Source organism: Chroicocephalus ridibundus, chromosome 15 (genome assembly GCF_963924245.1).
Source record: "Chroicocephalus ridibundus chromosome 15, bChrRid1.1, whole genome shotgun sequence".
Taxonomy (NCBI): Eukaryota; Metazoa; Chordata; class Aves; order Charadriiformes; family Laridae; genus Chroicocephalus; species Chroicocephalus ridibundus.
The window spans coordinates 10,833,046-10,861,010 of NC_086298.1; the positions used below are offsets into that span (position 1 = coordinate 10,833,046).

The following is a 27,965-nucleotide window of genomic DNA, read 5'->3' on the forward strand; positions in this document are numbered from 1 at the left end:
TAAAGAGGAGAGGATGAGCAAAGCGTCCCCCACGTCGCTTCCCCCAGCACGTCCCTGCAGCAGTGCCCCGGGGCTGAGACATGGGTTTGGGGTCGAGGAGCTCACCAAGAAGCTGGAGAAATGGGTTTTTTCCTGAATTCATCTCGGGGTGAGAAGATCAGCCAAGGCAAAGGCTGCGGTGCCAAGCAAAGATTCCTGGGGTGCTGCTGCCACCGGGGTGGAGAAGACGGAGAGGTGGTGGCCGCCTGATCTTCTCGTCCAGCTCCCAGCCACTGAAGTCCCTGGGTTGGATTTTTGCACTGTTGGGTCCATCCGAGTTTCTCACTGAGGGGGGAAAAAAAAAAAAAAAGATTCTAGGCCTGGAAGTTCTCTCCCTGAGGGGTTTGGTTTATTATTTGACAGCATATATTACCTCCAAGCGCTTTCACCGCTCCTCTGACGAACTCTTCGGGCTCCACTGAGCAGAGGGGTCGTGGGGGAATCGCGCTGCAATCAACTCCAAGAAGACATTCACATCGTGTTGGTTTAGGTGGAAACAGTAAACTTGATTTATTGAAAAAAATCTATTACATTTATTCCTTTATTACACAGGTTTAAAATATTTAAAAATAGCTCTTATGGGCATTACACTTAAATTTTATGACATGTTTATTGGACTTCGAAGAAATGTACAATATGTCATTTGACACTATATTTTAAAAAGGGCCTTATGTACTAAATTTTTTTTTCCATAGGTTTTATTTTTCTTATCAACATTTGTTCAAGTCATATATATTAAGGGAGGAGGGAAATAAAATTACACAAAAAGAACGTCTGCAAATACAAGTAGTAATTTTATTGCAATATACCGTAGCTAAGTGGTCTGGGGAAATCGGAACAGTTTGGAGCTCAGTACAATTACAACACTGTGGAATTCAACAGAGGAAAAAAAATTATGGTTTTTTTTTTTTTCTTAAAGCAAAGAAATAAAAGGAAAAATAAAAGAAAAAAGCTCCCTTGATGAAAATTTATAACAGAATCACATGACCTAGACAGAGGCACACGTGTGTACATACATCAACATATGGCTTATCTCTCGCAGGGAGGAACGCGCAACCTTTTCTGACCTTCCCACTGTTCCTGAACAAGGCTCTTGCCAAGGTGACCGAGAAGCTGAATCCTCCTATATATTATTATATACTCCTTTTCACTGCTTTGCTGCCGGAGTCTGCAGTTTTTAGGGTAGCACCTTTATTTTTTTTTGTTTGTTTTCTTTTTTCCCCCCTAAGTGGAAAAAAAAAAATATAAAATACGAGAGAAGACAACGGAAGAAGGGAGATGGATGGACACGGCTCTCCCAGCCCGAAAAGCACCGCGCGGCATCGCCGCTCCCTCCGGCACGGCTTCGCCTCCCCTCCTCGGCTGCTGCTGCTCTCTGCTTGGGAAGGAGGAGGGAAAAGACATCATATATAGGCTTTTCTTCACAGTAAATGTGATGTCTTTTCCTTTATGGTGAAAGACCCCCCCTCAGCTCAAGCGTTGCTGTAATACTCCAGGCCAAATAATAATAACTAAAAAAAAAACCCCCACCCTGCAACATCTATTTTCCAGCCGAGAGATCTAATCCAAGGAAAACGGCCAGGGAGAAAACAAACAAACAAACAAACAAACAAACGGAAAAAAGACGATGGCGTCAGCAGGTTGCGAGCCGAAAAACGCTGCATGGGAAAGGAAAAAACCAAAGCCACCCTGGCAGAGGCACGGTGGGAAGAGCAGGAAAATCGCAGGCTCCCGGGAGCGCGGGGCGGGCAGGCACCCGCCCGGCTTCAGCATCGCGTCAGGACATCCAACAAATACATAAATTAGCACCACAAACGTTCGGCGACTCGAGCACAATCTGGTATGGTTACCACCGTATAAAAAGGCATGAATATTCTTGGGGGAAAAAAAAAAAAAAAAAAAAAAAGATGTATGAAGCACATTTAATACTTTTTCTACACGGGCCGTATAAGCTACCGCGATACAATTAAGGAACGGAGTGGAGTCTTCTACATAACAAATATGAAGGTGACATGCATTTATAATCAAAGACTGTAGCAAAAGCCTGCAGTCTGTGTTGAAAGTGGCTAAAAAGCAAAGGCTGGTGGGAGATTGGCCAATGGCAGGGTATCACCAGTGTTGTATTAAAGTTATTCAAATAGATAGCACCACAGAGACGTGTAAAAATAAAAAGCACCTTTTTTTTTTTTTTCCTTTTTTTTTCTTTTACACTTTATATTCAGAGAGGACAAATGGATTTCCCCTGCCACTGCAATCTGCCACTGGGAATGGATTTTTTTTCTTATTATTATTATTTTAAAAGAATGCTGAAGGAGAAAAAAAGAAGAATTAATTTAAAACGCATGTGTCAAGGTAAGCAAGTGTATAAAAGGGCAGAGACTCAAAGCAGATCCTGCTTTTAGATCAGGGTTTTGCAGAAATCTTGTTAAAAAGTGGCCTTAATTTCCTTCTTTTGAAGCGAATCATTCCAAAAGGCATCTGTGGCGCAGGGGGGCTGGTTTGCCACTCGCTGGGCCCTCATCCTGCAAAGACTCGCGCCTGGGCGTCACTCCAAGCCCCTCCAGATCCAGGCTTGGGTTGGGAAGAGGCAGGAGCGGTGGGGACGTGAGCCGCCGTCTTCATTCCCAGGCTGGGGTGGTGGTGGGTTTTAAGGCAGACAGGGTCACATGCATGTTTTGAAGCCAGAAACATTTAAACATTTAAAATAATATACAATACAAATATTTACTTACAAACATACAAAAATATAAGCACCTTTAATACATGGGAAAGAGATGCCCCAGTGTGACTTTTTAGCTATCAAATTCATGGGGTTAGATTTCGTAAAACGTAGAATTACGCGGTTCAATGGAGATATTAAAAATTCTGGAAATGGCCGTGACGTCTGCTTGCTAGAGCCCACCCGAATCTCGTGGAAGTCAATGAAATGCCTCCGATGAGCTTCGGCGGGGTTTGGATTGGAGCCAGGACTGCCGGGACTTCGACGTCAAGCGGAACACAGGAGTTTCAAGTTTTTTCCAATTTTTCGTTAGAAACAAACACACACACACTAATGTATAGACAAGCGCTCGGTATCGCTTCATGGCAAGAAGAAGAAGAAGAAGAAGTCTTTGATGGCAGTGGGGTCTGCTCGGTGGCTGTGGAGCAGCAGCGGTGGTGGCAGCGTGGGGACAGGTCTCCCGGCCATGCGTGCGGCGGTCGGTCATGCGATTCTGCGTCTGTCGCGGGAACGGTCCTCTTGGTCGGCGGTTCGGTAAGTTTGGGTGCGGTGGCACAGAGGAACTTGGGCAAAACGAGGAACAAAACAAAACGGAAAAAAATAACCCATCGCTGTCCAGTTTCAGAACGTGCATGTGACGAGGAATTCCTTTTTTCTTTTTTCTTTTAATTAATTAAATGGCGCAATGAGGTTACGAGGTTGCTCATTTGGAGACTAGTTTTCAGGTGGCTCTTAGCCCATGAAGCAAGCTGGTCCCACCTCGAATCCAAATTTCTGTGACGCTTCTCCGAAGTCATTGAACATGATGTCGACTATAGGTACTTGCTCTACTTTGGGCGTGTTGATTTCCAGGATAGTCTTCTGATAGCCCTTCTTTGCCTGATGGGGAGAAGAGGGAGAGAGAGAGGAGCTCTGATGATGCCTCCAAGCCAACAACAGCAAGTTATCATGAATGAGCATTGACTGGTCAACTGGGAATACAATGACCATCTTGCCCAGGCATTTTCTGAGCTGAATTAAGGGTTATTAAGCATCGGAACAGGCTGCCCAGGGAAGTGGTTGAGGCACCATCCCTGAAGGTATTTAAAAGACGAGTAGACCTAGTGCTTAGAGATATGGTTTAGTGCTGGTTTTTGTCAGTGTTGGGCTGATGGTTGGACTCGATGATCTGAAAGGTCCCTTCCAACCTGGGCAATTCTATGATTCTATGAATTAGAGGCACCCAGCACCCAAACACCCTACATTTGCCCTGCAGATGGAGCAGACATGCTCTCAAGTGGGATGGTGGCCACTGAGCAGACCCCTAGGAGATGACTGTCCCAAGCCCAGACTTTGGAGCAGAAGAAGCTGCTGCCATGCAGATCGAAAGACACTAAACTCTGCTGTCGGCACATCTCAGAGCTGCAACAGCAGCCTGGTAAAATTGTTGTGGCCGTGGTATAGTTGTTTTGCCTCCCCGAGGACACGCATGGGTTGTTGAGCAAATGCGAGCGATTTAATTTGAATATATTAGTTTGACTATTATCCGAGTGCTACCAAAAAGATCACATTTAAAGTTTAATGGAATTCACAAGGTGATGTTGTCTTTTTATCGTGCCTGGTAGCCATACAGTTATTTCTGAAATATAAATAATTATTAGAGGAGCAGAAGCGCACCCGAGGGCATACAAAACTGCACAAACAAGTGAATTTATGGAGCAGCTTTTGGCTCTACCTTACCCTCTGATTTGTGTGTCTCGGTAGAATAGGCTATATCACAGCTACTGAGAAAAGGGCTGTAAGATCAGGAAAAACACATTCAAATAATGGCCCGAACATTAGCCCTGGAGACCCCCGTGCGCCGTCTGCAGCAGCCTCCCTCCATCACGGCCGGAGCGCGGGTCCCACCACGACCTCTGCGGCAATGCCGTGTCGGGCAGCCCAACCGCGTTTTTCACATGGTAGGGCTCAATCTTAAATATCCTGCCTGTCGTTCAGGAAGGGTGATCTATCAGGGTACCGGAGACGGTAGGGACTACAGGAGACGCAGAGCCTCCTTCTGCAAGGCTGCCATAAGCTCCCTCGGCATATTTTATCTCCTTTTTATAGCCTGCAAGAACATCTCTAGCAGAAAGGAAGGACTGGGACCTGCCGGCTTGGAAGCGACGCCCAAACTGGTGAGCCAGGAGATGACATCTCTGTGTCCCACCATCACACGGGGCTTGTTCAGCCTCTCCCAGTGCTCCCACACCACAGGCGCCTGCGGCTCCCAGTGTTGTAGTTCTTGCCACAGTCGTTTATTTGCAACGCTGGGACTTGGCTGCGAGAAACAGCCAAGCAAATAAAATGGAAGGAGCTACAGCCCTCTTTCCATGCAAATATCCCTCGTTAGGGAGAGGAACGCAGGGCACCTGAGCCAAATCACTTAAAGCAGAAGGGTTTTCAGCGGGCACGTCTGCCTTAAAATGTGCAATGATCTTGCAGCATCCCTGAGACTTAAGAAGGGAAAAGGAAAAGAAGGTACTTTTTACCGAGGACACATTGCGTTAGCAGGAGATATGAGGTACTTGAGGATAAACATCCCCACGCGGCTTCTGAGTGTTTCCACAAGCAGGACGGATGCCCTTTCCCTCTCTGAGAGAGCGTTAAAAGAAGTGGTTGAATCTAATCTGATTTTCCTCATTGCTCCTACAGTAACAAACGCGCGTGTGCCAGAAACAGAACCGCTTTCATCTCAAATTATGTGGAGGGCTTCTGTCAAACATCTCAATCTTTCTGTCCCGCGGGCTCCAGGCACTGCAGTTGCAGAGGGTGAGAATTATATGCGTGCTTTTGCACCCGCAAGCTGGGTCTCAAAATAAATGCAAGCAGCACCTGCTTTGCCAAATTTTCAGCTCCCCAGGGCAGATTTTTCAGAGCTCAGTCCCAAGTCAGGCAGCCAAAAGAAGGAGGCAGAAGCAACGAGAGGATGCTGGGTCCCTTTGGAAACTCTGGCTGTCGCTGGTGGCCGCAGCGCAGGCGAGGAGCAGCGTGGGCTGCGCGGGGAGAGGAACGAGGCAGCGAAACGCCCGCCTCTGCGCAAAAATGTCACGGGGAACCGAGCTGGAGAGAAGGATGCTGCAAATCGCGTCTGCAATGGGAGTGGGGATGTGAACCCCTGTCTCCCGCATCCCGTAGCATCATCTCGTCTTGCTGCAGTGGCAGGCCTTGCTTTGGTTTGTCCTTTCGCAGGGGCAGAGGCGGCTCCCCGGGGGAGCAGGGGCTTTGCGGGCACAGAGCAAACCAAAGCCCCGTGCCAGGGCTCCTCCGGCAGCTCGGGGTATGCGGGGCTGGATCCGGGTGCACCCCGGTCCCCAGCGCAGCCCAGAGCCCTCCTGGGGCTGCACACAGCAGCCTGCCCCCCCAAAAAACCCCAACCAACCCAATGGCAAACCCTGAATGCTTTGCCTCCAAGGTTTCCTGAAATCACTTAAAAAATTCTCATCAAAGCCCGCAAAACTCATACGCAACTGGGTGCCATCACTTGCCTCTCCCTGCGTGAGAAAAGAGAGTAGGGAAAAAGGCAAGGGGGGGACATTTAAAAGCAACTGGTGGTTTTAAGCAGGTCCCTTCCTTTATGCACAGCCAGCAATTAAGTGAATTAATCTAGTTTACAAAGGTGCTGCAGCTTCCCCCGACCTTGAGCAGAATCACGTACTCCCAGCACAAGGAACAGCAAGCCCGATGTCTCCCGTGCTAGGGACGGTCCTCAAGGCGACTACGTCAACGGGCAGAGGAAATTTGGAAGTGATTTGCTCGGAGGCAGAGGGTGCTGGAGAAGCAGAGGAGGGGGACAGACACCTGCAGCACCCACCCCTTTGGCAGGGACTGGCCGAGACCAGCTCTGCCCACGTACCGCGCAGCCGTCCAGGACGGCTCGGATGTAGGGGTTGTTGTCGTAGGACATCTCCTCGTCGTTGGAGCCCAGGAAGCGGATGGCCTTGTCGTAGCTGTCAGTTGTGGCGTCGTGCCAGGCGACGGACTGGTAGCAGTTGTAAGTGATGTTCTGGTGGGCCGAGGCGCTCAGGAGCCGGAGGAAAGTCATCTGCACCACTCCGATGGGGTTCCCGTCTGAATCCACGTAGGAGAGCTATGAGAAGCGGAGAAGGGGAAACACTGGGCAGTGAGGGGCAATGCAGTGCCTTGGGGAGGCTCCGAGGACCACCAGTCTCACCCATCTTTATCACCCTGCGCGTGGGGCTCGGTCTCGCCACCCCAGCGGGGAGCAGACACCGCTCCGGCCACGGGGCTGCTCTGGTCCTCCTGCGGCCAGGGCACGGCCACCGAGGGCAGCTCATTTCTCTGGCTGGTTGTGAGCTAAAAAAATAAGGCTAATGCAGAGCAGGAGGAGAAAGGAAGGGGGATTCCAGCCCTGGTTCCAAAAAGGCGCAGTGCTAAGCAAATCTGGGAATACGCGCCTCAAGTTTAAGCCAATATTGAACATACTGCTCCAGCTTTTGAAAAGGAGAGAAAGCAGATTTCTGTAAGGGTTTGGGCCTTCATTTTTCTGTCCTGTTTGAACCTCACTTTTCAGACCGCTCTGAGTATTTTGTTCTGCACACACTAGGGTATTTCCCGTTCATTTTTCCTGGGCACCAACACATTTTAAGTTATCTTTGCACTTAATCTGCAGCAATCCCGTTCCTGCCGATAAGGGCTCCGTGCTGCCCTCGTCCGCGAGGACACGCTCAGCTAAAGGGAAAACGCGTTGGCTGCCCTTAGGGCACACCATGGAACACGGAGCTGCACCCGCACCCGGATTCGCTCCATACTGCACATAAGGCTCCTTTTCTCCCTTGGAGGAGAACGGTGCCTAGAGACACATTTCTGCAAAACGCTTCCAAATATGTATTACTGAAGCCCAATTCCAGCACCTTGGGGATTCAGGACTTTCTGGGACTTTCTCTCGTCCCCCACCGAGGACGCAAAGGCACAGCGGCACAGCCGGTTTGCAGGTACCACCTAACTGTGCTTCAGGTGGCGTCTCCAGCCACGGCCAAGCTACCAGAGCTGCCGCTGGGTACTGTCAGCTAAAGAGAGCGGGTTTCTTTAGCAATGACCAGGAGAAAAATACAGGCAACACAAACAGCGCAGTGTTCTTCAAGGTACCGTGACACATCACGTTGCGGTGCAGGCTGCAAACAGCACAAGAGATTTATAACCGGACAACAAAATCATGAGCAACAAGGTAATAAAAATAAATAAATAAATATACCAACCGGTTGTCAGGATACCGTTGCACTGTCGTCCTGAGAGTTAAATATGACTGACCGTGAGAGAGCCACGCATGCCAGGAGGAGAGCTATGAGAAAACCACCAGGACGTGGAAGGAAGGGGACCCAAAGTGCCGGCTACTTGTCACACACCCAATGGCACGTGGCACTGCTGATCTGCAGGAGCCACTTCTCTTATTTGTTCTTATTTCAAATCAGTGCTTGGTTTGGGAGCCCGACTGCTCGTTACGGGGCCTGGGCTGCTGTTCTGCCTCTGCAGATTGCACGAAGCCCTGTCCCAGCTTTGCAACTGGAGCCACCGGGATCTGGTTGAGTGCATAAGGCTTGCTCGAGGGAACACCGTTTTGCAAAAAAATCAATCCTTTCCTGTTTTCTCTGTGACAGTATTTCCCTGTGGCAGATGCCATATGGCTATGAAGGATAACAGGACAGGATGGGTGGCAGCCCTTGTTAGAGCTACTGGGAATTGTAACACACACAGAAGGAAAGCAGAGTCCGGAAGAAAACATCTGCAAAACCCTTTTATCCCTCTAAATGCAGTTTGGCTGCATCATGAGAAATAGTACGAAATCAGCTCCAAGTACTCTGTGTCATTGATTAATGACGGTGCGGAAGCATCAAAACAAGGCGATGTCTTTGTATTTCATATTTCCTACGTCCTTCTCGCCTTGGATATGCCCAGAAGAAGGGCAAGTGTCCTCACGGCTGCGCACCTGGTGCGAGCACCGGGATTCATGCGGAGTTCCCCACGTCGGCAGCGCTGAGGAGCCACGTGGAAATCTCCCCCTCGGCTCCGGGGATCCCCGTGGGCTCAGCCCCCCGGGACACCGCGCTCGGGCCACGTGGGAAGACACCGGGGACATTCTCTAGGGAGTCAGAGGAGCAACGCTGCACCCAGAGGGGAACCCAGACTCATTCATCCCACCCACCTACACATGGATTCCAAGTGATCTTGGATCCGGGCCAGGCAAACGTCTCCCCCATTTACCAGTCTCACAGTTCCAAATACTGACTGGGGTGAAATGAGAGGTACTTTTTTTTTTAAAAAAATAATAATAATCAAACCTTCCTTTTATGGCCTGTGTGTTTAACAGTTTTGTGGTTTGCTTAGGCAGGTCTTCTACGTGCTGGTGGCTTTTTTTCCAAACAGAAGAAGCAGGACAGGTAAAAAAGCAAGAAAACAGCAATGCAGGAAGATGGAACAAAGGGCTCCGAGTAGCACTGAAATTCCTATTTAAAAAAATGGGCCCTAAGCTGTAGGTTGGCAATTCAGCCTCTAATGTAGCTGGTAAACAGACCGGGGGAAAAAAAAAAAAAGCAGAGAAGATGGAGAAATGGAGGTACTCATAATAATAACTGATGAAGTGCTCCGTAATTAAGCTATGAGTAGTTGCCCTCCAAGGAGCTACAAGGCTGAAGCCTTGGCTTTGCGGCCTTGTTCCACGACGCAGAAAAGCGGCAGAAGCCATATCCTTCTTGTGGGCAGAATCAGAGCAAACGCGTTTAGTGGCGGTGAAATGTGGCTTAGGAAAACAACGCGGTGATTTTTCTTTGTTGTTTGCCTTTTAAGGTGGAAGTCTGGGGCACTGCAAGAAACCTCTGCCCGGGGCGAGGATGGATGACTGCGCGAGGCTGCTCAGCGCAGTGCGTCGGAGCATCTCCTGCTTTCAGGGGCAGGTCGGTTTTATCTGCTGAATATTTCCTTCTTGCCCAATTCTCCTGATTTGACTGAGCTCATTATCTGCATCCCACTAATCCTACTAGAATTGATACACACGTGGGAGGTTTCTGTTGCTTACGGAGACCTGGCTTACACCGATCAGTCGCTGCTCTGACAAGGATGCTCTGACGCCCCTGACCAAAGCTCAGGCTCTGTGGGAGCGATCTATCCACAACGTGAGTGTCCTGTTACAGGACAAAATACTAGCGTTTCTTCTCCATTTTACACGTTGCTGTCTTGCTTGCTTGCTGACATCAGACGTTGTTTGACCTTATGACAGTTTTTCTCCCTTGAAAAAAATCTTTAATTGTGACTAAGTTAAATTCCAGGCTCGGCAAATACTCATGGCTTGAAATCTTCCTTTAAACCAATGAATTCCCACATCTCCCAAGCTCTAGGGGTGGCATGGGAGCCCCCGATGTGGTTAATCTCTGGCGTGGAAGGTAAGATTCTTCTGTTGGGCAAAACCCGCCCCAGCCCGGAGACGTGCAGATTCCCCCGCCAGCCCGGGTACCAGCGAGCCCCGGCTGCCCCAGCAGCGTGCCCAGCTCCGGGCTGAAGCACCACGTTGAGGGGCTCAGCTCTTGGGATAAGGCTACACTGCTGGGGGACGGCAGCATGGGGACACCCAGTTTGCCCTTGCAAACGGGAATAGGAACTGCTTAGAAGACTCCTGCGGGATGCAGCCCGCTGCAGCGCTCCACAGGGACAGACCTGCAACAGCTCCAGCTCTGCAGGGTCCCCCAGCACGTCACCGTGTCCCCTTCTAACGCGGGGGAAAGCTCGTCACCTACTCCTAGGTTTCCAGTCAAGCAGAGTGGAAAAAAAAAGCCGTCCCCCATTGGGTTTTGTTTCTTTTTCAGTATTCCACCTTAAATTTTTTGACTGCGTCTTGCGATGGGTATTAGTCCAGCATGCAGAGTGCAACAGGTCTGGCCATACCAAAGCAGATGATGCGCTCTGATTCAGACTAGAGGGCCAGGGTTAGCCACTTACCAAAGACCCCCGCTTGTATTGACTATACCATGTGGAAGGCTGTTCTTTGGGCCAACGAGCCATTTTACTCTGTAAAATATGACACGGGTTAAAGAAAACAGAAAGCACCAAGATGCATCTTACCAGTTTACCGCGCTTGAATTCACTGAACCAGGAGCCTGGGTTTTCCTTTGGCCAAGAAGTAATTCTAGCCTAGTTTGTGGACGGCATGGAGGAAAGAGAGAAAGAAAGAAGAAAAAAAAGAAATAAAAAAAAGTTACATTCGGTTCCACAAGCAGCGTCTGCATGTCTTATTGAAACTGTCCAACTCCCTTTTAAATGTTTTCTTAATCTTTGTACACCAGTAACAAGAGCAGTCGGCAGAGCCCTGGGGTGGCAGCAGCCTCTCGAGCGGAACCGGACATCGTGGTGCTGCCTCGGGTGCCCAGCGCTGCCTTGGCATCAGCCTCCTTTGCTAAGGGCTAACGATCTCTGCCTCCTTTGGACGCAGAACCAGCAGGGCAGGCTACCGGCAGGAGAGATCAAAGGACAGATAGAGGGGGAAAAAAAGGAAATATCAACAGTAAAAGCTCCATTGATCTTCATGGGAGGGCTGGGGTGGGAAAGCAATGCTGACAGCGGAGACGGCGGTTGTCACTCTAACGTCAACTCCAGATGCGGTGGGGCTGGGAAAAGCAGAGTGGGATTAAGGAAGAGCCTCTGCCTGTCTCCTGCCTTTGTGCAGCAATAAGGGGTAGCGCGGGCAGTGCATCCTCCACAGTGGGTGCTGGAGCATCACACGTGACGGAGCTCCAGCTACCTGGAGTGATGCAGGGGGTGACCTTGACAAGAAATGAGCTGTCAGAGCAGCCTTTATGGTAGCCCTGCCAAAGCAGCTCAATCCCTTTGGTTTTGAGCCGGAGCCCAAGGAAGGAGCGTGGCTGCCGTCTGCTCCCTTACCCTCCCCACGAGCTCCTTCACTTCTGCCGTAAATCTGCCCCGAAAACAACAGCCAGGCTATACACAGGTGTCTTGGGATTGTCCTTTCCTTTCCAGTACGTGAACCATAAAGCGAGTCAGTGTGTTTCTGCTGGGTCTGAAAGGGGATATGGCTCAAACCCTGCAGCAGCTTATAATAAAGCCACTCAGCCAATAGTTAATGCTGGTCTGGTAGCTCTTTTCACTCCCCTACTTGGAAAAAGAGCAGGCTGAAGCTTTTTCTTATTTATGACAGTATGTGTAGCACAATTCACATTTGAGGAGCATCGCAGCCTGTGGTCAGAAGAGCAGCTCCACAGTGGACGAGACGGGGCCAAAGAGCCACTGGCAGCGTCAGCGTGGCAGGAGTCGGAGCAGCCGTAAGATCACGGTCAGACCCCGCTTTTTTAGCTGTCAAGGTTTTGAGGAGAACCACGGCAAGTTAATGCAAAGGTGAAGAAATCCATCTCCTATTTAAGCAGCCCTAACAAAAACTCCAGGAAGATTTATGTTGCGTGTTATTTGTCCTGTGCTGGCACGTATTTCTGGTGGGTGAAATTCAGCGAGCAAACGGCTTCCACTGGAGTGATCAGCTTCGTCTGCATCTTAACCCAGCTGGAGCTCAGCTCTGCCACGGAGGGAGCTCCCCCAGGCCGCTTTGCAGGAGTTTCTCCTTGGCCAGTGCAAGAGCTGGTCCGCAGGCCCCGGGGAGAGCAGCTCCAGAAAACAGAGCGCATGGATACGGGATAAAAACGACGAGTATGGCTGAGCTATGCACCTCATTACACAAATAATTTAATCGACCTCGCGCAGCGGTGCCAGGAGGAGCACTGAGGCTAGTTGCAATCATTTAGGAAACCAAACACCCCTGAGAAACACCAGGAAAAGATGACAGGAGATAAATATTTGTCTGCCTGAAGACACAGTAAGGGTAGAGGAGTCAGCGGTGCTTATGCCCGCAGCCAGCGGAGCCGCAGCCCGGCGGCGGGAGGGGAGACAAGGAACGAGTTAAATGAAGCTCCCGGGGAGCTGCAGTTCCTGCGCCAACACACCCTTCTGCCTTTGTAATGCTAAGTAAAAAAAAATTAAGGTTTTAGCATTTATCATGCCTGGGAAATCATCAAAGACTTGTCCCAAATCATAGTTTAAGTCTGACTTCCTCAAAGAAATTCTCTTTGTAAACATATTCCTTATTATTCTCGAAGCCAATGTTGTGTAACAAAGACATGTTCTGGATCTTTAATCCTTCCTTGCTATTGTTCACTTCTCCTGAAATTGACTGTCTATGAATATTCATATTAGGAAACTATCTCTTATCACCATGATAGAGAGGCGGAAAAAAAAAAAGTTGTGTGGACTTACTCCTTCAGATTTCTTATCAGGGAAGATGCAAGTCTCTCCACCGGCTGTGAAATTACAGTAAACTTTGAAAGAGTCCCTGGAACATCCTTGGTTAGGATCAACCCAGTATTCACCTGGATGCACGAGAGGGAAGAGAAGGGAAGAAAGAATCAGCGCTGCGAAGGAAGGACGACGGGCACTTCAGCCACCATCTCACCAGGGATGTTTCACCTCTGTCATAGGCTACTATTTATGTTTTTGGAAAATTAGTTACGTTCTGATCCCACATAATACTGTGGCACCTTACAGGAATAGCTATTTTTCATCATATATCCCCGCTCTTAGAATATTTCAGTTGGAAGGGACCCACAACGATCATCTAGCCCAACTCTTCTCTACTTATCCCTTCTTTGTCAGCCTCATTCCTCGTGGCGCACCAGGGCCAGGGACCCCCCAAATTACTTCTCTTCCTGCACTTGCTTATGTTCACTGCATGGAGCTGGGAAACCCACGGTGTTTCCCCCGCACCCCCTCTTGTCCCGGGACACACCGTCTGGGAAGTCGGGGTGACAGAGCTGCAGATCCTTGCAGGTACGCGCTGGGTTATGTTGAGTGCCCAAGGGATGCTTCATTTGCTCAATTTCCAGTTTCAAGGAATTCAGCGACCCGAAAATTTCCTCCATGCCATCTGCGTAGTCCATGTAGTTGTCGGCATTTCCATCGTCCACCAGCTGGCTGGCGTCAATATTTCGCCTGGTCCGCTTGGAAGACTGGATGGGCAGCGGCTGGATGACTTCTCCAGGAGGACCCTGATTTGTTGGGAAAGAAGATACAACTTCTCATTGCATTGGTAGTGGGGAAGAGACACAAGAGAGGGCCAAAGCAGCCACCAGAGCTGAGAAGGAGCAGCACGAGATACACACTAGACATGTAAAACACCCATTATGGCACTGATAAAAATCCTGGCCACCAGGCTTGAACGCTGGGTCCATCTTCCCATTAGTAACTTCTCCCTTCACATCCTGCTCTGTTCCCCAGCGTCTCTAGGAGATGCCAATCCATTGCCAGGACTCACAATATGCTGAATCTTTGTCCACCAATCTTCTACTTCCAAACATTACAATACTCATTAAATCTGAACCTCATTTCACGCTTCATGTAATGGGTTTTACTTACAGGAGGCCCTGGGGGCCCAGGAAGACCCGATTCACCCTTTGGACCTGTTGGACCCTGGGTGGAAAAGAAAGAGAAAAACATATGAGTCATTCAGGAAAAACACAGTTGTCACTTATATCACATCCCAAACATTATTTCTTTTAAAAGTCTCTTGTGGCAATAAATTTCTTCTTGTCCCTTCAGCCACACAAGAGGAGCGTCCTCACACCCCATCAAGACAATGTTTATTTTGGTTATTTTTGATGCTTGGGTAAAAGAAAAGATCGGTCAAAAACTTGGGATTAAACACTCAAATTTTGCTTAGGCTTCCAACACAGAAGGAAGGATCTTCCACTGTATGAAAATGTTAACTCTCCAAATCAATTCAACAGTTTCATAAATCAAATGGTACCTTCAAATTAATAAAACATTGAATTCTGCATGGAAAAAAGACTTTAGGAAGTTGCCCAAGAGGAATTTTTAGCTGCCTGCATAGGAGATCTGTAACATGAAGCTTGCTTCAGTGTCGCATTTCTCACTGAGTTCTTCGCTCCTCAGCTTCCCACCTCCCGCTTCACAGGCTATTTTTAATAGTCTCCGCTTTACAGCAGTCGGTTTTCTCCTAAGGACTATGCACCGGGTTCCTCCTTATGATCTCTGCTGCACTGATGTTCAATGGAGTACAGTGCGTGTAACAAAAACCTTTCCCAATTATAATTTCTGGGCTTACACAGCCTGAAAAGGCTGCATTTGCTACAGTCATCTTTGGCTAATTGCCTTAATGCCACTGATGTGGAGAAGTCACAGCAGGTGACACACTTAATAAGAGCTCCTCAGCCTTTTCCTTTAACAACGTCTATACTCACTGATGATCCTTTAGCACCTTTGGGACCAGGTGGACCCTGTATAGAGAAAAACACAGAAAGGAGTCAGTACGTTCCCTAGCAGAGCAGTCAGTCTCTCCTTAGAAAGCGACAGAGTAGTGTTATACAAGGTGGGTTTTTTTTCTTTTAATTCACTTCCTTTCTGTTTCCATTTTTCACATCCACTTGAGCTCGGTCTCGCTTTTATTTGCCAACACACAAAAAGCATTTGTGTCAGACCAATCTGTGTCAGCGCTCCCCGCTCCTGCCTGGATGGGGACTGGAAAAGCTGCTGTGCGCCTGCCGTAAGCAGTCCCATCAGCATCCTCACCCAAGGCCAGGCCAGAAGGACTGCGCTGGGTATCTGGGAGCACCGAGGTGACTCCAGAACCGCTGCGTAGCTCCTGAGGAATTAAAAGCTAATTACTTATCACGTACCGGTAATCCTGGTGGCCCTGGAGGTCCGATTGGTCCAGAAGGACCTGTGATACCCTGAAAAATAAAAGCAGAACAACATTGATTTGCATGCAGAGATGATGGCTTACAACTCCACAACTAACATCTGCTCACAGATGACCATGCATCTTTGGAGGACTCCATCGAAATCTGGAGCTTTAACTGGTTTTTAAGCGTGTGCATGATCTAAACAAAAGCATGACTGGGGAACCTCATACCTCATTTAGGCACACAGCATTAAAAAATGAGTCCTCCAGACGCAGATTTAATATTACCATCCCTCCAAGTCTATTCATTTCTCTTCATATGACCCTTGAGAATCTGCTTTCCACTAAAATGGATTATCGTGGAGTATCTCTATATTTCACATGTAGAATAAACTACACTAACATAGAAAATATTCCTCAGAAATTAGCAAAAGTCTCCTGCCGAGGCTGGCCATCTCTCTATGCCGGACCTGCTCAAAGTCAGCAAACCACACAGCTCAAAAGCACATTTAATTAAGGTCTCAGGGAATATTTACCTGCTCTCCTTTAGGTCCTGCTGAGCCCTGGGGGCCTGGGAGACCTCTGTCACCCTTTTCTCCCTGCTCTCCTGGTGGTCCAATAAGACCAATTAAACCTGGATGTCCCTAGGAGAAAACAGCAGATGTTAATTACGATCTCTTGCCGCAGGTAAACGAATGCCAAAGGTACCCAGCAAAGACATTTCTAAATACAACCCCAAATGTGTAAGCAAGGTGATAGGAGTTTGTAGCTATCCCTGACACCTGGAAGTGGGAGGGCGCAGAAAAGCACTAGCTTTTTGCAACAGAAAATGCCACAAATATGGAAAGAGGACTGCAGCATTGGAGCACCTGCTCGTTTTGTGCACTGACATATATTGCATAAACTTCTACAAGACCGAGCATGATGTCCGAAAGCAAGCCATGTGTCCACACCTCCCTCTGCCCTCTGCTAAAGGGTCTGCATTTGGGCAGCCCTGACAACTAGAGCTGCCGTGGACTTCAAGGGCTGACACAGGGGAATTCAAATCCTCCGTGTCCCTCGTTGCCATCAGTGCTGGGGATACGGGGACGGGAAACCCAGTCTCGGATCCAGACGGGTGGTGGCACAACCTTGGGGCACACTCGCACTCTCCATCTCTCCTCTAAAGATATGTCCAATGTTTCCCGAGTATGAGAGAGAGCCCATGGGGCTGGTGGCACTCCTCAGCCTTGTCCTGCCAGCTGCAGGACCCCTCTACAATGACATTTTTTTTCCCCACACCCAGACATGGGCATCAGGTCATGTAGTGAGCTCGTGTGGGCCGTTCTCACCTTCTCTCCTTTAGGACCAGAGTCTCCTTTAAGACCAGGCAAACCCGGCGGGCCCTTTGGGAGACAGAGAGGAAAACAGAAGAGGGAATGAATTCATGTAAAATACATTCATCCATTTCAAAAACTCCTGGGAGGTGATGGTCTGCACATACCATTGGGCCTGGAGGACCATCTGGGCCAGGGGATCCTGGGAGACCTTGTTCACCCTGTAAAACAGTGCAATCCCCTCAAACCCATCATTCACGACAGCAGTGCTTCCTGCTGGGATTATTCAGATTATTCACCCATCCTCATCTCGTCCCTGGGCCAGGGAACATTTGCCGCGGCTTCTCACAGGTGGGTAAAAGCGAAAGGATTTATCTTGCTTTCATGCTCAAACCTCTACTGGAAAAGGGACTTTGTAGCTCATGGAAACGTTACCCCAGAGAGCGGGTGAGCAGAACCAAGGCTCAAATAAAACATGCTGGGAGATGATATTCACCGTTATATTAGTTCCACTAAAGATGTTTTATCTGCTGTCAGGCGTGTAAGCACAGACAAAACATTACACTGGGAGAAAGGCATCTTCCAAGGCAGATGGGTTACAGTAAAGCAGCGGGAACAACCCTGCCCAGAAGCTTTCTCAGACTTCGCTCAGTTTGGGAATACTCACGACTGGACCAGGAATCCCTCGGAGGCCATCAGGGCCAGGTTTCCCTGGAGCACCTTGGGGACCAATTGGGCCAGTCTTCCCAGGAGGTCCTTCCAAACCAGCTTCACCCTAGATGCAAGAGGCAGCATGGTTTAATTTCCATTGGGGCACCAAACGATCTTCTCACATAGGCCGCGGCTGCTGCCAGGATGTCACAGAGTAAAGGCGATTCCATGAAAAACACGCAAAACTTTCTGTTCATTGATTTTCCTACTGCTCCCTACCCCTTACGCACTGAGGACAAGTCTCCAAACTCCTCCACTTTTCAGCCTTGCCTATTTCTGCTGATTTCCAGCAGGAACCGCTCTTTGGCTGCGAGCTCTCCGGAGCAGGAAGCTTTCCTGGGTTTGATCCTGGGAGATGAGCTAGCAGAGGGCATCCTCCGCCACCAGCGTTCCTGCGGCTGCCGCAACAATCGGACCTACAATTTGCAATCCCACTCTACATTTCCCCACCACCCCTACAAAACCGACCACAGTCCAATAACGCTGTGTTTGCCCTGGGAAAGGACGTAGGGCTGTGCATGCCGTATTATTTACAACACATTAAATTGCCAAATAGGGCACTTCGTCATTTCAAAACAAGAAAAACATTCCCATGACCTTACCAAGCTCTAATTATCTCTGCAGAGTTTGTTAGAAGATGAAACATAAGCTTAGATTTGAGGCTGATGGCCCCAAATTCAGGCTAATTTGTTGTAATATACAGAAAAATCAAATCACTGTCTTTCAAACATCAGCGTTGTCAGAGGATGATCTTTTTGGCATACAAAGGACATAGTAGAAGTGAAATCCCATTCAGCTCTTACCTTGGCTCCTTTCTCTCCTTGCCTTCCTTCGGGACCAGCTGGACCAGGAGGGCCCTAGAGAAAGCACGAAATAGATGGAAAAGATGGAAAACACAGTTAGATCACACTGATCTGAAATGGGCTATTGGAATTAGCACAATGACACTACAGCCCCGGGGAAGAAGACAAAATGGAGACAAATATCTCTGAAAAGCTTTTTAAATTAGCTTCTTGCTAAATGAAGCCCTGGGCTCTGCCAGCAAGGCAGGAAGAGCAGGAGCACCTCATACTTGTATGTTCTTTTGCGTGTTGAAATCTCAAAAAAAATCCATGGGATTTGGTTGACAACTTCCCATCAATTTCCAATGGCTGTGGATGGCGCATCAATTTTTTTTCATTACTATTATTATTATTTATTTTACATGCTACTGCCTAGCATTTACTGTAGACCCAGTAATAACATTAGTTTCAAAAAGTCAATACAAATACATTTGGAAAAATACTCCTAAACAATCAGCTTACCCTTTTTCCTGGAGGTCCGGAGGGGCCTGGCTCTCCCGTGGGACCAGGGGAACCCTAGATGGAGAGGGGAGGAGAACAAGCCATAATTGCACCTCCAGACATGGGAAGGAGGAGCAAACGTGTAAAACTCGAGTTGAGATGTAGAGTTTGTGCTAAGCCGAGGTGTGGGCGGCCGGTACAACTCCCGACACCTCCTCGGGGGTGCAGGTGGTATCTTGTTTTATCCCTTCCCACCATGCAATACCATAAGGCACGGCAGAGTTAAAATGCAAGACTGAGATTTTGTTTTTCCATGAGTTAAGTTTTGCTTTCAGGATGTATTGCCGAGCAGCCTGGATGGACGGCAGCAGCCAGGCTGACACAGACAGGAGGGACAGGCATGAGGGGACCAGTGCAGCAGAAGGTGGTGGGAATTACGTGCTGTATGTCCTCCTGTGTTAAAAGTACTCGGACAGTCCTTTAGTCCTTGGACAGAAACTGCGGGCACTGATGGGGAGCAGAACTCATCTATGCAGTTACTCACGGTCTGTCCAGGTTCGCCATCGTCACCTTTGTCACCAGGGGGACCATCTTGACCCTAAGAAAGGAAGAAGAAAGAAACAAGCAGGTGTATTTAGGGTACGAATAGGGTTGAGCAGAGCGTTAGCAGCAGCAGGTGTGGTTCAGCTGGTCTTCATGTCACTGGGCACCATCCCTTCCCAACTCCTGTTGAGAGCACTGGCAACAGCAAATGTCCCGTGCCAAATACTGTGGATAGCAGCATTTGTACAGCTACTGCCACAAAGGTTGTAGTATGGTCTGACAGTCTTACGGTGGGACTTCCTACTCTTCCCCAAGTAAGGGCAGAATCTGTGCCAGAGGAGCTGCTGGCGAATGAACAGCACACAGTCGTATTTCACAAAACCAAGAGGAGGGACCTAACTGCCCTTCTCAGAGACAAACACTTACGGCTGGACCAGGTTCTCCAGGAGGACCAGGGTCACCAGGGAAACCAACTGGACCCTGCAAAGAGAGAAGAAGGAGATCCCCAAGTCAGAGATGGTGCCTCTGGAGAACTGTAGAGCACTAACACCTGCTACCCCAGCAACAATGTGGGGAGTCACCCTACGGAGCAAACCCCAACTCCCTACCCTCAGACACAATCCCAGACCATATCCCGTCCTTGCACCTTCAGTAATCTCATCCTGTCACCGCCACCAGTTCAGCTCTGCATCCAGACTACGCAAAGCTCCAGTGTCAATGCTGGGACTTTCATCTACTTTTTCCTAAATACCTTGGACAAGTGACAGTGAAATCCTCGCACCTTTGGGGAATGGGCAGATTAGAAGACTTTGCTTTTGCTTACTACACGATGCGTAACATTTTTCACACAAAGATCCTCTCAAAGCATTTAATGACTAAAACACTTCACATTCTTCTCCGTACAATGTCTATTGTGCACTTCAAATGATTCCGAAACCGGCGTTCAGACAATAGGCTTCAACCAACAACGTGATATCCCAAACCCCATCTGTTAAGAGAGATGACTAACTCCCCTGCCTCCTCTGCTGTTTCATGCCATCTTTGCTTATCGCATAATAAATTTCTTCAGCCAGCAAGCATCAAAGAAGCCGGCAAGATAAATACTGTACCATTGTCATCTGCTATAAATCAGTATAGCTCTACCGGCTTCAACAGAACTACAGCCATTAGCATCAGCAGGGATCTGACCCTAGAGGTCCAGCTCCCAGTTTCACATAAATCTCTTCTACGCTATTTTGGAAGCTTCGCTCTGGTGCGAAGGACCTTGGCAATGCATAAGCTCAAGCGCAAAGTAAACCTACTGCAGGCCTTCACCATAGGGGTGAGTTTTCTGATAGCCTGCAAAAAGAACTAATAATTCAAGTATTGCTGGGAGATATGGCACAACCGGGCCTTTTCCTCATTAGCACCCTAAAGGAAGGGGACTGACAGCACATATCATTAGAGGAGCAATTCTGTGGCTGGTAAACTGTTTCAAATTGCCACAAAAATCTCTGGAAAACATCTTTTCATGAAGAACTCTCTGCTGGGCAAGACAAGGAAGCGCTGCTCGGACAGGAGGGGGTACTTACAGGGCTGCCTTTGGGACCGTCATCCCCTGGTGGACCTTTGGGGCCAGGTGGACCAGCAGCACCAGAGGGACCTGCTTCACCCTTTTCACCTCTTTCACCTTTAGGACCCTGCAAAGGGAAAAGCGTGTTTCTATTATCCAGGAAAACAACTTAACAACCTCTAATTTTCCTTTAATCGATTGCGAGAAAGAAGCTCTATTTGTATCTCAAAACACGAGGACATGATTTAGCAGTCCCTTCCCACGAAGATTAAATGGTGTTCATGTTGTTCAGTCGTGGGTAGCCCATATTCGGTGACTAAACGTTATACTATAAATATGCAGTAACATGGCGATGTGTCACCTGATACCCAAACCAAGGAGGTGGCTGGTTCAGTCCCTTCAGCCCCATCCACATCCATGGCTCTGCCACCCCTTCAACCAGCTCCTCAGGGGACACCACTGAAGAAAAGCTCCTCTCCATCAGAGCCAGAGCCACCCCATAGCGTACTTACCGGGAGGCCAACCTCGCCAGGAAGACCAGGCTCACCAGATTCACCAGGTTCACCCTGTAGAGGGGAAAAGAGGATGAGCACTTACAATTCTGCAGGGTGCTGAGGTTTCTGCTGTCGTAGCAAAGCCCCTGCATGAGTGTTGCAGCAAACCCCTGCGGGCTTCAGTCAGGTTCGGCTGGATGCTTTACCTTCTCTCCTACTGCACCAGGGTTTCCTATTCCCCCGGGAGGACCCTGTGGACCATCTGCTCCTGGTGGCCCAGATGGACCCCTGGGTCCAGGTGGGCCTGGCGGGCCCTGAGAGAAAAGGGGGACAAATTTAAGACATGTTTCTTGGAGCAACGTCCGTGAGTGATGAAAGAAGAAGTATGAAAGCATCTTACCATTTGCCCAACGTCACCTGTTTCTCCCTTCTCCCCAGGTGGTCCAGGCAAGCCCTGTGGAGGTGAAGGGGATGAGTTTTAGCTGTGAACATCTTAGGTAGAGCCCCAGCTCTCATTACCCTAAGCCCTCCCTTGATGCTGTGAATTACCTGCAAGCCCACTGGGCCGGGGGGACCAGGGAATCCTCGGGGTCCTTCGTCACCTTTCTGACCAAAGAGGCCTTGCTGTCCTCTGGGCCCTGGCTCTCCATCGGCACCCTACGAGGAAAGAGTCTAACACAGCTTGGCAAAGACACAACGCAGATTCAAAGCTCCATCCCCACCACCTCCTGCCACAGCCAGTGGCATCACCCTGCTCACGCGTTGGGCATCAGCAGTGCCGGGCAGAGACTGCCAATCCTTGCAGTGCTTCCCAGGAGCTTTTATGGTAAAAAAGGGGATTTCTGCTAACAGGGGACAATACTCACAGCTGGGCCAGGCTGACCAATTGGACCCTGCGGGCCGGTAGGTCCTGGCGGACCCTGTCATGAAACAGAAGTGCAACATCACCATTAGGAAAACAGAGTAAAAAAACTCCCCTGGAAAAGGCGGTGCCCTCCAACACAGCCTCCATTAAATGAGCATTGATTCCCAAAACAGAGAGGGAGGACAGGGCCAAGTCTCCTTGCACACACCAGCATCCCTCAGCCCTGGTGCCAACGGCACAGCAGACATGTCTATGTGCATTTTTGCTCCAGCAAAGCAATATCACACCACTCCATTCTATCTCGGTACTTATGCGTAATTTATCTTCCTCTAGGCTCTGAGCAGCACAAAAAGGTGCTTCAGCGTGCTGCAAGCAACTAGAAAAGGAACTACAGGCAAACACCCAACTTGAATGGCGAGGGCTGCTAATGTTTCACAGATATTTACACGGCACATGGGTGACATGGAAACATCTCAGTGTGCTCCTGGGAGCTGGAGGCTCACGCTTCAGGCACTTGCTCTTTTTTACGTCGTGTGGGTATTTGATGAAGCAAAGGAAGATGATGCGATGATAGAAAGAAATTAAAACGATATTGTTTTCTGTTTCCAGCAAGCCACACAACATAACCAGGCTCCTCCAGGGAAGCATCTACGATGACGTCCACGCAACTCACCTGCTCCCCTTTGTCGCCTTTGCTGCCCTTCTGGCCAGGCTCCCCGATCTCGCCCTGCCAGGTACAGAGGGGCACAGTTAGTTCCCTTGGTGACCACTTCCACAGCTCAACACGCACGCAATAGTCCCGTAGGTCTGCACCCTCATCCCAAAGATACCGGTTCCCACGGAAATACCCCAAAATGTTCTGAAAAAAGCCAGAGAGCTGCTCCCACCTTGTCTCCATCCTCTCCGGGGGGGCCGACAGGACCTGCTGGACCCGGCAGTCCCACCGGGCCCTGGATGCCGTCCCGGCCAGCCGGTCCTTGAGGACCCTTCTCACCCTGGAAGCAGAAGCAGCAGGCAGGTCACACAGAGCTCTCCTCCACCCCTCCAACCAACCCATTACATCCCATTAACGTTTTATTCAGCTGCTAATAACCCCTGACTACGTGGGCACGTATAGCAAAGCCGGTTTCCAGCTGATATTTCATCAGGCTCTCTGTGCTCACTGTCTGAAACAAGACAAAATTTCTATCTCAGGAGATAAGGAAAGAACAAACAAATCTAAACGGTGAATACCCAGATCACAGCTGCAATTTCACCGCTGTAGCAATATAATCAGATTTAATCTGAACCCTCTGCCATCTCGCCCTGGATGACAAACAAGACTCCAACTAATTTTTATTCCCGCAAGATGGGTTTTACTGATTCTGGTCCTGGCTGCCCCAGCATTCGGTGCCTGCTCCCTCCCTGGCTGGTTCCCAACGGATGGGGGTTTCTCAGGAGGCCCCAAGGACAAAGGAAAACACCCGAAGCGAATAAAGCAATCTCTGCTGGCCTCCTGCTTAAACACCTACCCATATTCCTCAGAACCGGAGCCTTCAATCAAATTTGTTTGTTTATAGGAAACTGAACAGTGAATATTTTTCCGTTTCCTCGTACATAATTTAATTGCATGTGAATCCTGGGTGCTCTCTTCTGAATAATTAGATGCCACATAAATTGCCTATTCATCTATCCACTGCTACATCATATAGGTACTTGGCAGGACAGATGTTCATAAAGCTGATTCACCAGGAAATTCTTGCCTCTGGACTAGCTGCTGGGATTTCTAATAAGCCAGCAAATGTGGAATACAGTGGCCGATAAACACTTCTGCTAACAACAATCAATCCCCGTAAGCATCCTCATGCAGTCTGAAATCCCCCACGCCAGCATTTGCTCGTTTTGCCGGGTCTGAAGCTGAGCTGAAGTTTGAGGCAGGCGACCCCAAAGTCCCTGCAAACCCCATGTGGGGGTGAAACCAGAGGCTCAGCCTCCCTCCGCGGGACTGTCACGGTGCTGGGCTCTTCAGGGACAGAAATAGTCATCCCAGACCACTCTCTCCTGCCCGCACGTGACATTTCACGCGCGTGCCTGGGGAGCGAAAGACGTGCGAGTTTGCGCGGGCTGGCTGGTGAAGGCTCAGGAGAGGGACCATATGGCAGGACTCCTGCCGAGAGCGGCTCTTTCCACGGGCGCCAGCGGGATGCCTGGGAACGTTCCGCGTCCTGAGAAGTGGAGCTAAAACCTCGGCAGCACCTTCACGTGCTGCTCCTTGGCCAGGGCGCAGCAATGGGAAGGATTTGTCTGGGCTCAGTGGAAATCGCTGCTGCCATTGCATCCTCGTAAGCAGTGACGGGGCTGGCTCACTTCTCTGCCCAGAGGCCTGTCCTTTGGCTGTTTGTCACCAGGAGGTCACAGGCTGTCATTTCACCTGGTCATTCCTCAGCCCTTCTCATTGCCTGAAGACATTTCGGTCCCTGGGATCACATTCATTTTTGATAGCACGAGTGTCACAAACGGGGAAGCTGAGCAGCTCACGTTCACCAGTTTGATGCACCCAAGATGAGAAAATTCCTTTCTAATTTAATTCCTTTTTTTTTTAAAAAAAAAAAATCTTTTATACACCCACCCCAGGGAATATCTCCATGCTCAGCTTCCTACTGTACCCATTTCTATTTGACTCACAGCTCTTAACCTTTACGCTGGTACTTACTGGGGCTCCCTTTTCACCTGCGGGTCCCGGAGGTCCCTGGGGGCCAGGTCGCCCTGGCAAGCCTATGGGGCCGGCTGAGCCCGCGGGTCCGCGCTCGCCAGGAGAGCCCTGTTTGGAGAAGAAGGAAGGAAGCATTAACTGGAGTATCAACCTTCATCTATACACAGAACACAGAAATCCAGCAGTAGGATGCTGCAAACGCATCGTCAGTAAGTGAACGCATTTGATGGGGTGACTGCCATGTGATGGCACCATCAGCCTGAGGGGTTCTGCAGATTATTTTTTTTTAATTAAAATCCCTGGAAGGGTTGGGTTCTCCTCTGGATGGTGCAGGGAGCTCAGCTCCTGGGGGCACATTATCAGCTTGGAACAAGAGCATGCGCCACATCATGGCCAATGCAGCAGGGAGGGCTGGATGATGAAAATTTTCCTCCAGAGGGGCTGCACCGAGCACAAATCTCAAGCGGGAACAACTTTCAGAGAGAAAGCAGGTGCCTTAGAAACAAAATTCTCAGTGTCCTGAATCATTCCAGTTCTCTCAGCTTGTCACGTACGTTCATAGCTGACACCACAAAGCGACTGAGCTATTACATGCGTGTCTTGTAAAATAAAGCAATATCCAGCAAGTCGTTAGTTAGTGCGAAGGAAATAACGGATAGAGCACTGAGCTGTGACTAACCCTCCGTTTTGGCTTGCCAAGCTTGTAAATGCGTTAGGTGGTGCCTGTAAGGGCAAGGATACTCACTGCTGGACCTGGGGGGCCTGGGGGACCTTCGTTGCCTTTCAGCCCTGGAGCACCCTGGGGGGAGGAAAACAAAGTCATTTTGGGAGGTGGGTGCTGCACCGCCTGGGCACCCTACCCCCGGGAAGGAGCGGGCAGCCTCTACTCACAATGGGGCCAGGGAGACCTCTCTCCCCGGGAAAGCCTCGCAAGCCGGGGGGACCGTCCTTCCCTGGGAGGCCGGCGGGACCAGGGTCCCCCTGCAACGACAGAGAGAAACATCTGAGATCTGCAGACTCCACAGAGACCCAGCTCCTCCCTCTGGGCTCGAGTCGTGATGAGACTCTTCATGTCTCTTCTGAATCAGCCCCCTCCATCTCCGGCTGCGAGGCGGGCATCCAGGCTTGCAAGCGGGCTGCTGCTCCCTACCTTGGTTCCTTCTTTTCCAGTGAGGCCAGGAAGACCTTGTTCACCCGGGGGACCCGGAGGACCTGGATGTCCCCGCTCACCCATTGGCCCAGTCTCACCAGTCGGACCCTGAAGAAACAGAGATCGGGGAGAACGTGGTGGGTATCAGCAGAGCAAACACTGAAGGAGGAGGTGCAGGCTATCAGTTTATTCCTTTAGGTTGCAATGGGATGGAAGAGGCTCTTTCCCTTAGCTGTCCCTCAGTGCCTCCAGGAATCCCTGCAGAGATGCCTCCTTTGGCATCTAAAGGGACCTTGTTTCGGAAGCGGGCAACACTGCACTTGACACACCAGAGGCACCGGGAACCTCTGGAACGAAAGCGTTCACATAAATGAGATATTAATACTATTATTATACTTAGGTTTTGGTTTTTTTTAAATTGAAGACTTCCTAAGTACTCTAGGATCATGCTGATTCTTCCTTATATGGGGCATAAATAATGGATTAGGCTTGTAGTACACGGCAATCACTGCCTGTGCCGTACGTGGCACTAATGGTGACAAGTGTCGCATAAGGCCCAGTGCAGGAGGTTCCCAAGTGGCCCGTTTTGGAGGAGGACAAAAGCCACACGCACAAGACTATAACGTCCCCGCACGCTGGTGTCCGTGGGGACGGTGGTTGTAATTCATGTCACGCTGCAGGGTGCCACTTAGTGTAAGTAGAAGGATAACGCTGCGATCGCTCAGCAACCACAGATCACGCTAACTACACGCAGCAGAGCCAAATAAAATTGCCATAGAACCTAATTTGCCTTTGAGAAGACAGACGCAGCCAGGGAATTGCCCCTAATCGGGGAATTGACAAATAGGGACTTTACGCTATCATTAAAGAAGACATATTAATTACTTTCTAACTAAAGAGCAACCTCCCCAGCAGTTCAGGGAAGAAGACTCAACCCAAAGCCAGTCCTACTCGGTCTAGGACTCTGCCCACCAAACGGATCCCGTAGCCGGCCTCGCGCGCCTGTTCTTAAGGGGCACGAATTCTGGTTGTGTAGTTACTGTTTCCAGACTGCACAGACTTCCTTGCGACTAAAAGAAAAATAGCCCGACTCTGACAGAATCTAGCAGCACTTCATGTTAGAGAGGGATGCATTTTCTTCATAACACCACGCATGAGCACTCTTGCACCACGCTTACACTGCCCTGAACGCCCCAGCAGCTGCACAGCCCTTTGAGATCACGTCTGACTCTCTGGTTGCTGAAGGTCTTCCAGTTGGGTTGTGTGTAGCTGGTCTCTCTTTCACCCTACACCAATTTTACACCCAGGTAGCTCTGCTAAGTTCACAGGAACCACCGTATTTACAGCAGCCCTCAGGCACGCTGTCTAAATGCCATCCTTCTGCCTCCACAAGGTGGGCTGGGACCTACTGGGGTATTTCCAGGCCAGGCTGGATGGGGCTTTGAGCAACCCGGTCTAGTGGGAGGTGTCCCTGCCCAGGGCAGGGGCCTTGGAACTAGATTGTCTTTAAGGTTCCTTCCAACTCTAACCATTCTCCGATTCCACACCCTGGTCAGGAATTTCAAAGCCACCAAGCTTGCTGCCTTGCCTTTCTTGGAAGAGGATGCTCTGTGCTGTATAACCTGCGGCCCCAGCAGCTCCAGCTGAGCCATCAGAGCTGCGAGAACCTGCTGTGCCCAACCGGTGAAGGTGAGCACAGAGGGCTGGTGCAAGCACGAGCATTTATTTCTTACCTGAGGGCCTACGACACCGGGGGGTCCTGGAGGGCCAGTCTTGCCTTGGAAACCCTGTTGGAGAAAGGGAAAAGAGAGAGAGCTGACACTTCTGCCAAGGAGGGCTCCAGCCAGGGTCACAGGCTGCCACCCGACTGCTCC

The 27,965-nt window shown here is 49.7% G+C and overlaps 1 protein-coding gene across 2 annotated transcripts in view; it reads right to left on the bottom strand.

Moving 5' to 3' along the window:
- Positions 1-583: 583 nt before the first annotated feature.
- The window catches only part of COL5A1 (collagen type V alpha 1 chain), a 160,333-nt gene continuing 132,951 nt past the window's right edge, over positions 584-27,965 (bottom strand). The window contains exons 38-66 of one of the 2 annotated variants that reach the window (XM_063352946.1): positions 27,825-27,878; positions 26,092-26,199; positions 25,833-25,922; positions 25,687-25,740; positions 24,942-25,049; positions 23,137-23,244; positions 22,923-22,976; positions 22,251-22,304; positions 21,934-22,041; positions 21,785-21,838; positions 21,591-21,698; positions 21,403-21,456; positions 20,910-21,017; positions 19,765-19,818; positions 19,340-19,393; positions 18,817-18,870; positions 18,316-18,369; positions 17,469-17,576; positions 16,969-17,022; positions 16,817-16,870; positions 16,022-16,129; positions 15,481-15,534; positions 15,046-15,081; positions 14,201-14,254; positions 13,575-13,833; positions 13,046-13,158; positions 10,727-10,795; positions 6,633-6,866; positions 584-3,637 (exon numbers count right to left, since the gene is read on the bottom strand). In XM_063352946.1, coding sequence (XP_063209016.1) covers positions 3,491-3,637; positions 6,633-6,866; positions 10,727-10,795; positions 13,046-13,158; positions 13,575-13,833; positions 14,201-14,254; positions 15,046-15,081; positions 15,481-15,534; positions 16,022-16,129; positions 16,817-16,870; positions 16,969-17,022; positions 17,469-17,576; positions 18,316-18,369; positions 18,817-18,870; positions 19,340-19,393; positions 19,765-19,818; positions 20,910-21,017; positions 21,403-21,456; positions 21,591-21,698; positions 21,785-21,838; positions 21,934-22,041; positions 22,251-22,304; positions 22,923-22,976; positions 23,137-23,244; positions 24,942-25,049; positions 25,687-25,740; positions 25,833-25,922; positions 26,092-26,199; positions 27,825-27,878 — 2,568 coding nt within the window. In that variant the 3' untranslated portion in view covers positions 584-3,490. Of the gene's footprint in view, positions 3,638-6,632; positions 6,867-10,726; positions 10,796-10,849; positions 10,919-13,045; positions 13,159-13,574; positions 13,834-14,200; positions 14,255-15,045; positions 15,082-15,480; positions 15,535-16,021; positions 16,130-16,816; positions 16,871-16,968; positions 17,023-17,468; positions 17,577-18,315; positions 18,370-18,816; positions 18,871-19,339; positions 19,394-19,764; positions 19,819-20,909; positions 21,018-21,402; positions 21,457-21,590; positions 21,699-21,784; positions 21,839-21,933; positions 22,042-22,250; positions 22,305-22,922; positions 22,977-23,136; positions 23,245-24,941; positions 25,050-25,686; positions 25,741-25,832; positions 25,923-26,091; positions 26,200-27,824; positions 27,879-27,965 lie in introns of both variants that reach the window. The other variant, XM_063352944.1, reaches the window with a different exon arrangement.